Source organism: Hakea prostrata, chromosome 9 (genome assembly GCF_041222555.1).
Source record: "Hakea prostrata isolate BN-2017 chromosome 9, UWA_Hpros_2, whole genome shotgun sequence".
Taxonomy (NCBI): domain Eukaryota; kingdom Viridiplantae; phylum Streptophyta; class Magnoliopsida; order Proteales; family Proteaceae; genus Hakea; species Hakea prostrata.
In genome coordinates this window covers 5066100-5080469 of record NC_142608.1, presented here as the reverse complement: position 1 = coordinate 5080469, position 14370 = coordinate 5066100, and the positions used below count along the sequence as shown (strand labels likewise).

Genomic DNA, 14370 nt, shown 5'->3' with positions numbered 1-14370 from the left:
AAGAATGATGGCCAACATCTACCAAGCGACTCCACAATCCTTTGATGGCCATTGAGATATTCTATAGCTGAATTTATTTTAATATTTAGTGGACCCCACCCTTACTATGTCATTTAAAACTGTAAGGGGAGCACATTTTTCTCCCTTGGTGAGAAGGTGATCCAAATTGAATTGCCACGGTCCTCTACTATGTTCTCGATTTTTGTCATATTTATTCATCACACAATAAGCGCGACACCTACTTCTAAATCCCAACAAAGTGAAGCAAAGCTAAGACTTTTTGTAGACCCTCCTTCTAATATGTGATCGAGAGGTATGAATTATGAAAAGAGCACAAACCAAACCACCCGTCCAATTCAAAACTGAATGTGCTTCTAACACAAATGTAATAGCTTCTTATACAAAGCCAGCAAGTCTAAAATATATATATATATATATATAATCTTCAACTCGAGCTCCATCCCTCCATATTTTTTTCCCCGGAACACCAAACCACCCCCGATTCAAAACTCTCATCCGGTTCAAAGTCGACAAAGGTAGATTGCACGATTCAAACCCCCTTTCCACGATTAAAATCACTCGACATTCAATGAAATTTCAGCGCTTTCGTTTCAGTTCTGAAAACCTAGCTGCAACTGATTTCTCTACTTCCCGTTCTCTTTTCTCTCGGCTTGATCTATTTGGGTTCTAGGCATTGATTTATACTTGTCTGTGATTTCCGGCTCCACCCTTTTCTCCAGTTTAAACCCTAATTCCAATCCCTTTTACCCAACTGACCAAGCACCAGCCACATTGAAGAGATCGAAGGAGAAAAAGGAACGGAATGAAGAACAATCAGTTGTTGCGCTGTGATCTACAGTTGTCCGATCTTCCGGACGAGTGCCAAGCAAAAATATTTGGGTTCCTCGATTCCGTCGACCGTAAAAGTTGCTCGCTCGTCTGCCGCCGCTGGCTCCGCCTTGAGGGTGAAAGCCGAGATTGCCTGTCCTTAAATGCCGACAAACCCGATCTCGTCACTGTCATTCCCCGTCTGTTCATTCGCTTCGATTCCATCACCACGATTTCCCTTAAATCCGATTCCAAAACCTATTCCAATTCTTTTTCAGATTCTGCTTGGGGTTCCTATTTCGATTCTACTTGGGCACATGGAATCGACGATTCAGCTCTTGTCCTCATCGCTGTACACTGTCGGTCCCTCACTGGCATCAAACTTTATAATTGTAAGTTTACTGCTGCAGGCATGGCCGATTTCGCAGTCCATTGCAAGGGTTTAAAATTGCTTCTTTGTTCTAGTTGCGACTTTGGTACCATGGGCTTGAACGCTGTCCTCGATCACTGCTCCCTCGAAGTGCTCTTCGTCATACGTCTTGATGGCCCTAGTACGAATACCCCTCTCGGACCGGCTGTTGCTGCTGCAAACTCTCTCAAGAACATCTGCATCCATTTGTGCAAAGACGATTCCTTCATTTTCGGACAGTTAATTGCTGCCTCCAAGAATCTCAGAACCTTGAGGATCTCCAGCGACTCTGGCGATTGGAATAAGCTCTTCGCACCCACAGTAGAGCTAGCTAATCGAGGTAAGCGACACTGCCACCCTCTTCTCTCTCTATCTCTAATTGCTTGGATTTGGATTTGGAGATCCCTGCATCATTTTATCACTCACGAATGCTGGCTGCAGGGGGCCCTGTTCCGCTGCTGAGGGAGCTCCACATCTTTGGATTTATGAAGAAGATAGGTGACGAGGGTCTAATTGCCATTGCCAGAAGTTGCCATAACCTCGAGGAGTTAGTCATGCATGGTGTCGATGTTACTTGTGTGAGCCTGAGTCTGCTCGCTGCCAATTGCAAAAATCTGGAGCGCCTAGCAGTGGCTCGAAGTACAACGTTTGGAGACACTGAGGTTTCGTGCATTGCTGCTAAATTCATGGCATTGAGGATTTTCTGTATCTGGTGTTGCGACTCTGTCACTGATCATTGCTTGAAGGTGTTTTCTGGTTGCTGTCCTCCTACTCCTACCCTCATCAACCTCAGGATTGGCCGCTGCCCCAATGTAACTCAGGATGGCAGCATTGCCATCGTAGATCGACTCAAGGCAGATCGAGGGGATTCATTCGCTGTCGACGTGACTGATCAGTGCGGACTTTGGTATCTTGTCAAGCCTTATTTCGCAATTAAGCCACAAAATATGGGTACTTAAAAAGACCTATCCAGAAGTTTAAAATCTCTGGATTTATAAATAAAAGATTTTTACTTGTTTGATTTTGTGAATTCCTGATTTACCTGTTTACACTAAAATCGTGGATCTTTAGATTTATGGGTATGTAATGAAATCTAGAAATTTCAACCCTAAAGTATTGAACATTTGAACCATGACTCCATAAATTCGAAATCTCCTGACTCAAGTAATCAAATAGGCCCTAATATGATGGAATGGAATTGTCTGTCTTTAATTCAACTAAATTTTATTTGTACCAAAAAACCCTTAATGAATAGAATCGGTTGCTATGTTTGAATTAAAAATTTGGATGACACTCTTTGGAGCTTGCATAATAAATATACTAAATTAAAATAAAATCAACCTTTTTTTATTTACGAAATTAAGGAATAAAAGGTCATAGAGGGTAGATCCCACACAGAAAAACATAAAAGTGATACCAAGAATTCTTGCTCTATCCATTAGCCCTTTCTCATCTTTTTTATTAAGTTATGAGATCAGTTTTCGACTGCAAGCATTGCAACTTTTCAACAAGAATCTTTAGTGGAAAAGTTAAAACAGACTCAAGGTACCTCAATTGCCAGTTTGATTTCTTTCTCTTCTGTCTTCCTCTTCAGATGCCAGAGCTCTCTGGGCCTCAAGAAGGTGTTTGACATAGATGTCCTGTACCATTTTAATGGAGGCATCAATCTTGTCAGCCATCCAATCTTCAGTTTTTATTGGATGAAGAAACTTAACTGTTAGAGGTGCCTGTCTAACATGTAAACTGTTATTTCTCCATGCTAGGTGCCCTGTCAGAACCATTAGAACAATAGGGAGCCGAGATTGCAATGCCATCATGTGAACAAAGCCCTACATGTGATAAAAGAAAAGTTTAAATAAACTGAGAACGAAGTGAAGTGAAGGGAAAGAATAGATATCAGAAACTAAATTAAACTAGAAAACCTTCACAAGTAATTTAACCTCGGAGGGTGCATACAGCATTTTTTTAGGTTCTACTAACGAATGCCATGGATATGATGGTTAAGACCTCGACTTCCTGGCGAGGATATCCAGTTGGACCAATTTAGATCCATTTCATTATCATTACCTGGGTCCTTCAACTTTAGGAAGTATTTTCCGAATTTTCATACCATTCTGAATGATCAGCAATACACAGGATAAAGAAGATAAATATAATTGAGATGGGGGACGAAGGAGGACATGTTGAACTGATTACCTTCTTAAATGGAAGCAATCTTCCACTTTTGAATCATGTTCCTTTGGGAAAACTGATCAATGACGGATTGTTCTCAACAGTTCCACAGGGCAGCCTAAGTTTAGCAGAAATCAGTATAAAATAGCAGTTGAAGAAATTTTAAAGAGAAAAAAGTAGTACCTGTTTCATTGACTCGATGGCAGAAGTTGGATTTGAACGATCCATATGGAGATGCTTCGCTAACAAATGTAACTGTCTGAATAAAGGGTACCATATGATCTGCAAAAGAGAAACTTTCTCTTGACTTTCCTCGTTTGAACTTCCCCACATAGTGAACATCTACAAGCACCCAATACTATCTGAACCAGATACTTGGGACTGAAAGTTCCTTTACCACCAATTTAAATCAGTCATTGACCTAAGTTAATTGTTCACACGGGCTGCTTCTTAGACAAGAGTCCAAATCTGTTTGTCTTGTAGAATAAATAAATAATAGCTTGCCCAAATGGCATAAGGACTGTACAGCTCGTCCATGAGCAGCCATCAATTGAAAATTCAATTTGATGCACATTGGAGTAAAGAAAATTGTGGCCCCATTAAACTGCAAACCATAGTGATTCTCAAAGCCACCTGTATATAAATTTATACATGCATGAAGAGTAAGTGTTCTTCCGCATTGGCAAAGAGAAATCACAGCTGCAAATACACATGTATTAAAGATCTATATTAAAAGTTGAACCCTTGAAAATAAAATCATTTTGAATTATAACAACCAATCACTTGCTTGGCAATTATCAGATTAAGACTAGCAGAAAATATGAACACATAGAAGCATCCCAGAAAAGGGGAATTAGAGAGGAAAAAAAAAACAAATGAATAAAAGCATCAATCACACTCAAAGAATATTTTTCATTCACAAAATACAATGGACAAGGAGGTCCCAAAAGAAGACAATTTGATAGTTGATTAATACCATGATTTATCTCAAATTATAGAGTTTATATATGTTTGTTAGTGCTAAGAGTGACGTATAAACTTAGATCACATGACATCTTCCATAAGTTAGAAATAAAAACATTAACTCATTTTCTTTTGATAAGCTTCATCTAATATCGGACAGATCTGAAAAAAAATTTTGAAAAATCAAAACGGCGATCAGAAACAGTTGAATCACAGTCCAAATTGCCTGTTCAGTCAATCACCTTCTATATTTCAAAACCATGGCATGTATCATATGATATCAGCAAGCTTAGAGGTCCATTATTACTTCTAATATATCAAACTGCCCGGAAGAGCACTAAAATAGAATATTTGCATTATTACTTCTAAGTGGCACATGAAAATTCAGCTAAGTCTTTTTCCTTTTTGCATGAGACAACAACAACAAACAAACACTCAAATAATCAATTCCTTATGAATTGTTAAGTTTATTGATACATTAAGTCTCACTGTTTGATAGAATGACTGATATACCCATGACTCTTTATCTTATGTACTTCCATGCACTCTGATTCTCTCATCTACAATTCAGATAAGATGTTTTCAAGCCAAACCTTAGCTCTAATATGGTATCAGGTGCAGGTTCGTTCCTTTCACCTTTTTGCTTTCATTCTCTACAAATTTCTTTGAGCAATTTGAGTTCTTGGCTGTTCTTGTGTCTTGATTTCTTGGCGATTTGAGTTCTTAACTGTTCTTGGCTCTACTGTTTAGGATTCGATTCCTGTGATCTCTTCCCTGCTGATTGTGGTTTGTTTCTTGCTGTGACTGGTAGAATTCTTCGTCTCTGGCTTCTTGTGATCTTGGATCTGTGCTGTTGTATCCTTTAATGGCGTTTGACTCTGTCACTTCAGATTCTCCTTCTTCTGAAGCTCCTCCTCAGCTTAATTTCTCCAATGTTCATCACTTCTTGTCAATTAAGTTCTCTGCATCGAATTACCTTGTCTGGCGGTCTCAATTTATGCCACTTCTCAAGAGTTTTGTTCTTCTGAAGTATCTTGATGGTACTTTTCCCTGTTCTTCACCATTTCTTGAGGCTTCTGGTTCAACTCCAGCAACCAATGCAACACCAAATCCAGCGTATTTTGTTTGTCAGCGGCAGGATCAGCTCTTGTTGACTTGGATTCTGTCGTCTCTCACTCAAGAGGTTCGTTCCCAAGTTGTTGGTTATCCCACATCCTCTAAAGTTTGGAAGACTCTTGAGTCTACTTAAGCCTTTGCTTCACAGGCTCAGGTGATGCAACTTCAAATGCAGTAGCATTTGATCAAGAAGGGTTCTGATTCCATCTCTGATTATCTTTTGCGTGTGAAGAAACTCTCAGATGCTCTTAGTCTTGTGAATCAGCCTGTCTTGGAATCTGATCTTGTTATTTATGTCATGGGAGGACTTGGTTCTATAATATGGTGCATTTGTAACTTTTGTGACTACTCGAGAGAATCCGGTATTCATGTCTGATCTTCACGGTCTCCTGCTGTGTGAGGAAATTCGTATGGCTACTACACTTCAAGATTACTGCTCAATCAGCTTTTGCTTCGGCTTCTGGTTCCAAGAATCATCAAGACTCTGGTTCTAATACTCGTCAGGATTCTGGTTTTAGAGGATACAGTGGTGGTGCTCAAGCTTTTTTTGGCAATCAACCCCAGCATTCTACTGCTCACAGGTCTTCAAAATTTTCTAAAATCGGTCTCAGAATGCTGTTGGGGGTGGATTCATGGGAGGTAATCAGAATTTTTCTCGTCCTTCTATTTGTCAGCTCTGCAACCGACATTCTGCTTGGTTCTGTTACTTGCTGCATCATCACCACAAGCTCACTTTGCAGGTTCTTCGGTGGCTGGTTCTTCTTCACCTTGGATTCCAGATCCAGGGGCCTCCCACCACATAACCTGTGATCTGAAATCCCTGAGCAGTGCTTCTGAATACAATGTATCTGAGACTGAAAATAGGTGATGGTTCAAGTTTGGAAATTCTACACTTCATTGTTCTCATTCTTCATTTGCTCTCAATAATCTTACATGTGTCCACAGCCTCTCATAATCTTTTCTCTGCGAGTAAGTTTACTGTAAATAATGCTGTTTATCTTGAGTTTCATGCCTCCTATTTTCATGTGAAGGATCTCTCCTCAGGTCATATCCTGCTGACCAAACCCCTTGACAATGGCATTTACAAGTTTCCATCTTTATCATCCTCTCCCATGGCTTTGACTGCTGTCTCTGTTTCTCCTGCTCTTTGGCACCTTCGGCTTGGTCATAGTGCTACTGCTATGGGAGGTTCTCAAGAGACTCTTACGGTATCTCAAAGGGACGATACCATATGGCTTGCATAACATTCCCTCATCCACTATTGATCTTATGGCCTACATAGATGTTGATTGGGCTAGGTGCCCAGATGATTGTAAGTCTATAGGAAGGTTTTTTATATTCCTAGGTGACAACCTCATTTCTTCGCAATCTCCCAAGCAAACTACCGTAGTTCGTTCTAGTACTGAGAGTGAGTATCGTGCACTTGTGCTGGTTACTACTGAGTTGACATGGGTGCAATCACTTCTCATTGAGCTGGGTCTTGCTCCATCTCCACTTACTATTTGGTGTGATAATATTGGTGCTATATATCTCTTAACAAACCCCATGTTTTATGCTCGTACTAAGTACATTGAGGTGGATTTTCATTTTGTTCCTAACAAGGTTGCCAATGGGGGGGGGGGGGTCTTTGTGTTTGCTATATTTCTACACATGATCAGATTGCTAATATTTTTGTCTCTCGATTCCAGCAGCTGCATTCCAAACTCAAGCTCTCATCCTAACGATGGACTTTGCAGGAGGGTGTTTGACATAGACATATTGATTGATATAGCCTTGACTATTTATCTCATTTCCATGTACTCTGATTATTGATATAAATAGAGAACTATCTATATTAGTTCTCTCTCATCTAGAATTCAGATGAGATGTTTTCAACCCAAACCCAAACCCTAACTCTAATACTCAGAATACGATAGTGGAAATCATTTGATTCGGAGGGATCTGGTCCCTAAACCTTAAACCTTAAATTAACTGAAATAGACCAACAATGAACCAAATCAAACCCACAATTCAAACTCTCATGGAATTGGGTGTTGCTCTACAAAACTAAGGGGGGAAATCCTCTGCTATGCACATTTCAATACCAGAATCAGGAAAGATCAAAGCTGAAGCCTCGAAGATAAGTGGGTGAAACCACTGACCTGTGCCTTACTGAGGAATGTACCAGAGCTAGTCCGAACTTCACACTTGATACTGTTGCCTGAATCATTATCCACGACCATAGAATCCTCCAGCTTATCTCTCGCCTAATCCCCAAAAATTCGAACAAGAAAATTCACGTCAAGGTGCTGTGAATGAAATGATATTTGCTAACCAAAATTCAAGGTGGACATTGTAGGGAAAAAGAAGAGGAAATTGTCAGATCAATGAGTTTCTCCTCTTCTAACAGAAATCCTTCATATAGAAAACCCCTGCAGAGCCCCTAACGTTAACAAGCTCAGTAACAAAGAAAAATCCGAATTAAACGAAGACGAAGTAAGGGTTTAAGAAATAGGCAAAGAAGTCCTGAGATGCCAAGAGAGTTGGGTAACCCGTGTGAGATCAAACTCAGAAAAAAGAGCACTTGTTTTCAATTGAAAAACAGATCCACCTCAGAAGATAACAAAAACGGGGGAAAAACCCAAATGTGATTTTCCAAACTCACAAAGGAAAATTGAGGAAAGAAAGGGAACCTTTTCTTTTCATTCAAACATCGAAGAGATGCGTCAGAGAAGTTCGGGAATGAAACGAGAAAGAAAAGCAACAGAGAAAGAAGAAAAAGCCGAAATGCCATTACAACTTTTACGCCGGAGAGATGGAGAAAAGTTCGCTGTGGCTGGTGGCGCCGATTATAAGGGGGCAAGGGAGGTGTTGGCTGTGGAGACAAGAAAATGGCGAACGGCCCACGAAAGATATGGTTTTCCGTCTGCGCTATGCCAACGGATTAGAAATTTGCAGAACATGATTCTCTACGCAGAGAAGCTGAGGAGAGAGAGAATAAAATAATAGAAAAAGGGTCAAATGGGGATTGTAAAAATACAGGGTAAAATTAGTATTTCTTGTATTTGTATAAATTACATAAAAAAAAATTGTTATAAATAATATTCATTATGGATATTCATTACCTCTAACCATGGGTGGCGAATCGGGCGAATTGGTGAAACCCTCATATAGAAAATTTCGCCTCCTGATTTTTGGGTATTTTATTCGATAATTTTAGTAAATTTGATGCCTATCCTAATCTAATGCAAATATATGATAAATTTGAATTATTTCCTAAAAATTATTCTATTTAAATTATCCTACCTAACCACACTTAATATGTTACAGACATAATTGGAATGATTATCTATTCACTTTGAATATTCTATTACAAGATTCATTAATAATTTAAATTGTTTCCATCAATTATTTCATGTATACACTCTTCCCTAATCACATTTGGCATGTTGATTTTCAATAATTTTTGCCCATGAGTTTCAGGGGTATTTTTGGTCATTTTGAACCCAAATTTGATGCCTATCCTAATTTGATGCAAATATATGGTGAATTTAAATTATTTTCTATAAATATTCCCATTTAAATCTCCTACCTAGCCACATTTTACGTGTTACCTTCTAAGGCCTAAATCATTCGGACATAGTTGGAATGATTAACGACGATTCTATTACAAAATCCCTTCATAATTTAAATTGTTTACATAAATTATTTCATATATATATTCTTCCCTAACCACATTTGGCATGTTGGCTTTTGAGGATTAAATCACTAGAATATAGTTGGTAAGATTGCTCATTAATCTTGAAGATTTTGCTATAAAATGTATTCCTATCTATAAATTATTCTATGTAGATTCTCCTCCTAATTACATTTAACACATTAATTTTTGAGTCTTGAATCATTTTTTAATCCGAAGAGTTTTTTTTATATTTAGGCCCCCCCTACGGTGTCGAATATTCTAATATGTAGTGTCTAATTTGCCCTTCATTAAATTAGTCCGTCTCCCCCTTTTGTGTCGTTACCTACTTCATTTATGAAGTTGGGCTTCTAACGTTTTTTCCCACCTTCTACTTCTTTGAATCCACCATTTGGTTCCCTTCCTTCTTTATGTGAATTAGTAAGATTATCCATAGAATTTCATTTATTTTGAAAAATTTTAGGTATAAGTTCCAATTTGGTTGAATTCATTTTCTTCCTCTTTTTTTTAGTTTTTTCATCATTTTTTTTTTTGTTTTTTTTTTTTTTTTGTTTTTTTTGTTTTTGCTTGTATAGTAAGAGATAGTATAGGGTTTTTGAGAAATCGCTAACGACTTAATGGTAACCGGCAAGACAAAGTTGAAGGTTGGATTAGAATTAAAAGTCGTAAAATCAAAGTACAGGGGGCCAATAGTAATTATCCCAAAAAATAATATTTTCCGATATATCGCGATATATCGAGAGAAATCACCGAGATATTGACGATATCTCGGTGATATTATGTAGATATCGTCACCCCTTAGTTTCTTTTCGCCAGGGGGGGAAACTGGCGAATTTCACCGAAATTAAGTTCCATGCCTCTAACTAGATAATATTTCTAACTGAAGATCTCAATCACCTCACCATGCAATTTTAATGATTTACATTCCTATCTTAATTGAATATTATAGTTATTTCATCTTATTGTGTGCAAGAATCATATATTGTATTTATTTGTAAACTTTGATATTTACATATCAAAAAATATATTATTTCTACTATAAATACTTAATGCATTCAACTTAATGAACAGTTTGATTGATTTTATTCTAGTTTTCTTTTTTTCACTAATATATTATCTTTATTTTATAACATGTTATTAGCATGATTCCGTTCGAAGTAATTGTGTTTTGAGCACAACTCTGTCGAAGTAATTATATACTACTGCTCCAAGTAATTATATTTTGAGGTAAATTTTCATATGATTTTCTAATTCATATTAGTTTTTGTATTCAAATATTCCTCATTACTTCAAATATTATAAAATACACATATTACTTAACGTTTACATAAAATTTAATTTTATCTTTTATTTCTCTTTTATATTAGTTTACATCATGTCAAATCTTACGAAATTAAAATTTACGATCCTCGATATAACTGGCAAGAATTACTTATCATTGGCTTCTGATGCTGAGATCCCCATTGATGTTAAAAGTTTTGAAAATGTAATTATGAAAGAAAAAGAAGTATCCAATCAAAGATAAAAAGCAAAAGCCATGGTTTGATGCTAAAGGTATGATCATACATTTTTTTTTAAATTAATCCACAATTCAAGTGGATCTTTTACAATCAGATATTTTACTTTCAATCCTTCATGGAGATGATGGTGATGAAAAATCATGGCATTCACCTTATCTTGATTGGAGTTCTTCTTTTTATTTCATAATTGTATTTTCAAGACCTCTAGCATCAATGTGGATCTCTCAACATTAAGAACCCATGACAAATAATTCTTGCCCATTATATTGAAGAACTCAAATTTCAATTTCGTAGGATTTGATGTGATATAAGCTAATATAAAAGATGAATAAAATATAAAATTAAATTTCATGTAAATATTAAATAATATGTATATCTTATAATATTTGAAATAATGAAGAATATTTGAACATAAAAATTAATATGAATTAGGAGATGATATGAAAATTTACCTCAAAACATAATTAATTTGAGCGGGGTCGTACACAATTACTTCAACAGAGTTGTGCTCAAAACATAATTACTTCGAACGGAATTGCGCTGATAACATGTTATAAAATAAATAAAATATATTAAAGACAAAGAAGAAAACTAGAATAAGATCAATCAAACTGTTTATTGAGTTGAGTGCATTAAATATTTATAGTAGAAGTATAATATTTTCTGATATGAAAATATCAGAGTTTAAAAGAAATACAATATATGATTTTTACACACAATAAGATATTATTGATATGGAAGGATAGAATGATAGATTGCCACTCAAGATAGAAGGTACATAGAATGAAAATATTTATTGCCAATATTGTGTGTTGAGATAATTGTAATTTTCAATTAAGATGGAAATATGAATCACCAAGATTGTATGTGAAGTGATTGATATCTTCAATTGGAAGTATTATCTATTTAGGAGTAATAAACATCCACAATTAATATTATTTATAAAAATCATGATATTATTATGACCCAATATTTAAGAGTACAAGTGAATTTATAATTGATTTTATTTTTAAGGGTACTAAATATAATTGATTGTAAATCTAAAAGGATCTATATATAATATGCTCTAAATATATAATCGATTATTATATATACAAACGGTATAAACAATTTTATACAACACATATCTAGAGTGGGAGAAAACCTCATTTTCTTCAACTCCATTTACTATGCATTTAACCTTATTGTATGATCAATATGGTTCCATCCCCCGCCACCACCACCAACAATTTTCTTATGTTCATGAAAGTAAATACAGGGTGAACTCTATCCTTTCTAAGGGAAACTAAAAAACAAGAAAACGGAAGAAGAAAATTCAGCTGAGAATAGAAGCACGTATATTGACCATGGTGGTATTCCTTCAACAACACTGTTGAATATATGTATAGGGGTATATGTGTCTTTTCTATTCTTCTAGGACAGGGATGTCTTATTGATATGTTAGGAGGATCATTTTAGTCCTTTTAGTCCTTTATATATATTCTTTATCATTTGGGGTTTTAGGGAAACATTTCATTCTCTCATTCTTCTGGTTCATCGTTTTCTCTTCTGAGCGTGAGTGTGCTCTGCTACACTGGTTCTGGTTTTGGTTCTGCCCTAGCAAAGTGCTTCTTCTTATTGGATTGTTCTCTTATGGAGGTTTAGTAGCTTAGGCTGGTGATACGTGTTGAGGGCACTACTGTTGCTTTTAGTGTTCTTGGTCTGCGCATGAAGAGAGGAGTTGATTCAGTTCTTAGTTACAAGTGTAGTTGTTCTATGCTTGTTGTTTCTCTCTTGGTCCATGTATAAAGTTCATATCTTGTGAAGCTTAGGATTGTAACCTTATTTCTATTATTTGATTAGTGTATGACTTAGATGAGTTCATAAAAGTAACTCATCCTTTGATGTAGGTCTTTGTGACCGAATCAAGTAAATCCCTGTGCATCGTTTATTGTTCTTGTTTTCTACTGCTATTCTGGTGCATTAGATATGGTTTTCTTAACAAACACCCCCCCCCCCAAAAAAAGTGATGATCTCTCCCCTACAATAAATTATGATTGCAAATAAATAAGTAATTAAAGAGAGGGGAAGGGGAAAAAAAAGAGAAAGAGAAAGAGAGAGGACAAACAATATATGTAGAACGTGTGAACTTAGATTTCATTAAATTTCTCACAATGGAGAGATCATCACCTTTTTTTTTATGTTAGGCTAGTGTTGTAATGTCTATCGTTGGATGGACTGCACTTAGATTTCATTAAATTTCAGCCGTTCAAAGCACTTTTTGCACATATAACTAACTTAGATGGAAAATCTTTATTTCTTTTTTCTTTTTCCCTAGATGAATCAAACTATGTTTTGAACATTTAACCAGTGACTTCTTCACCAAGAGCATCATTATTGACTGAGGAACCCCTTGATGGTAGCTTAGAAATCCATTATTACTTCTAATGTATTAAACTACCCATGAAAGCCAATAATAGAGATTTGCATTATTACTTCCAAACGGCCCAATGCTCAATTTTTTACTTTTTATTTTTCGGTTTGCAAGACACAAAAGCAAGCAGGTTAATAGTAAATTTCTTATGAATTTTTAAGATCATGTAGACATTAAGTCTTAGAATACGACAGTCGGAACAATTCAATCCACAACCTTAAACCCTATTCCTTAAATGAATAAACAATATTAAACCAACAATGAATCAAATCAAATCCACAATTCAAAATTTCATAGGATTGTGTATTGCTCTAGAAAACTAAGGAACTCTTTCATAATTCACCAAAAAATATTTTATAATGTTTCTCGTTTTGAAAAGCAGAAAATTAACCAAAAACCGTTTAGTTTCGCATTAGTTTTGCAACATAAATTAAAATTTATTAAATTTTTGTTTACATAAATTAAAATTTTTGTTTCAAGAAACACTTTCACATAAATTTCATAAATTATATTAATAAAAGCAAATTTCATAAATTATATTACAAATTTTTAATTACGAAAGAAATTATAAATAAATGTTTTTACTTCCAAAAACAATCGGAACAGTTTTTTGTGTTTCTTAAAACAGAAATACTTGGTGAGTTATCAAACCCATCCTAAACTCTCTCGATAACGAACTAAGATTAGTGGGACAAACTGAGAAACCTTAAAGAGTCCAACTATTGATTGGCTATGCTCCATGACAGCTTTACCACTACAAATCCTGTGGGACCCACAGGTAAAAAAATAATAATAATAAAAAAATCCTATCACCCAACTCCTGGGGGATTCACATCCTCTGTAATTCCTTTCCCTGCAATTCCCTACAATTCCCTCATAGGATTGTGTTATGTAGCATTTAAGTAATTCAACGGTTACTCAATTTAAACTAAATTTGAATTTTATTTAAACCCACCAAAAAATTTGAATTTTATTTAAACTCTAGGTTGTTGGGTAACCGTTGGATTACTTAAATGCCACGTGATACAATCCTATGAGGGAATTGTAGGGAATTGCAGGGAGAGGAATTGTAAGGGAGGAATCACTCTGAGGATGTGATTTTATAATAGTAAAGCCGTCATGAGCATTATAACATCTTTAGAGGAACCTTCGTGAGTCTTTCTGGATCCAACCACGGTATGGAAGAGATCCTATTATAGGTGGCATCTAATAATCAATCTAAAGATCATAATTAGATGTGTAATTAGGAAAAAATTCTATGAAACACCTTTGA

The 14370-nt window shown here is 35.8% G+C and overlaps 1 protein-coding gene and 1 long non-coding RNA gene across 5 annotated transcripts; one reads left to right on the top strand and one right to left on the bottom strand.

The window, feature by feature from the left end:
* Positions 1-477: 477 nt before the first annotated feature.
* LOC149004212 (F-box protein At1g47056-like) lies at positions 478-2596 on the top strand. The gene is made up of 2 exons (XM_089168460.1): positions 478-1577; positions 1679-2596. Exons 1-2 carry the CDS (start codon positions 824-826, stop codon positions 2194-2196), a joined length of 1272 nt encoding a protein of 423 aa, XP_089024586.1. The 5' UTR covers positions 478-823; the 3' UTR covers positions 2197-2596.
* Positions 2597-2681: 85 nt separating this feature from the next.
* LOC149004211 (uncharacterized) lies at positions 2682-8422 on the bottom strand. 4 transcript variants are annotated; one of them, XR_016175557.1, is made up of 4 exons: positions 7630-8422; positions 3593-4108; positions 3434-3505; positions 2682-3066 (listed from the first exon to the last, which is right to left on the bottom strand). It is a non-coding gene; the product is annotated as an uncharacterized LOC149004211 (long non-coding RNA). The 4 variants fall into 4 exon arrangements; XR_016175556.1 differs by having other exon boundaries at positions 3434-4108; XR_016175554.1 differs by having other exon boundaries at positions 2682-3527.
* Between the last annotated feature and the right edge of the window lie 5948 nt (positions 8423-14370).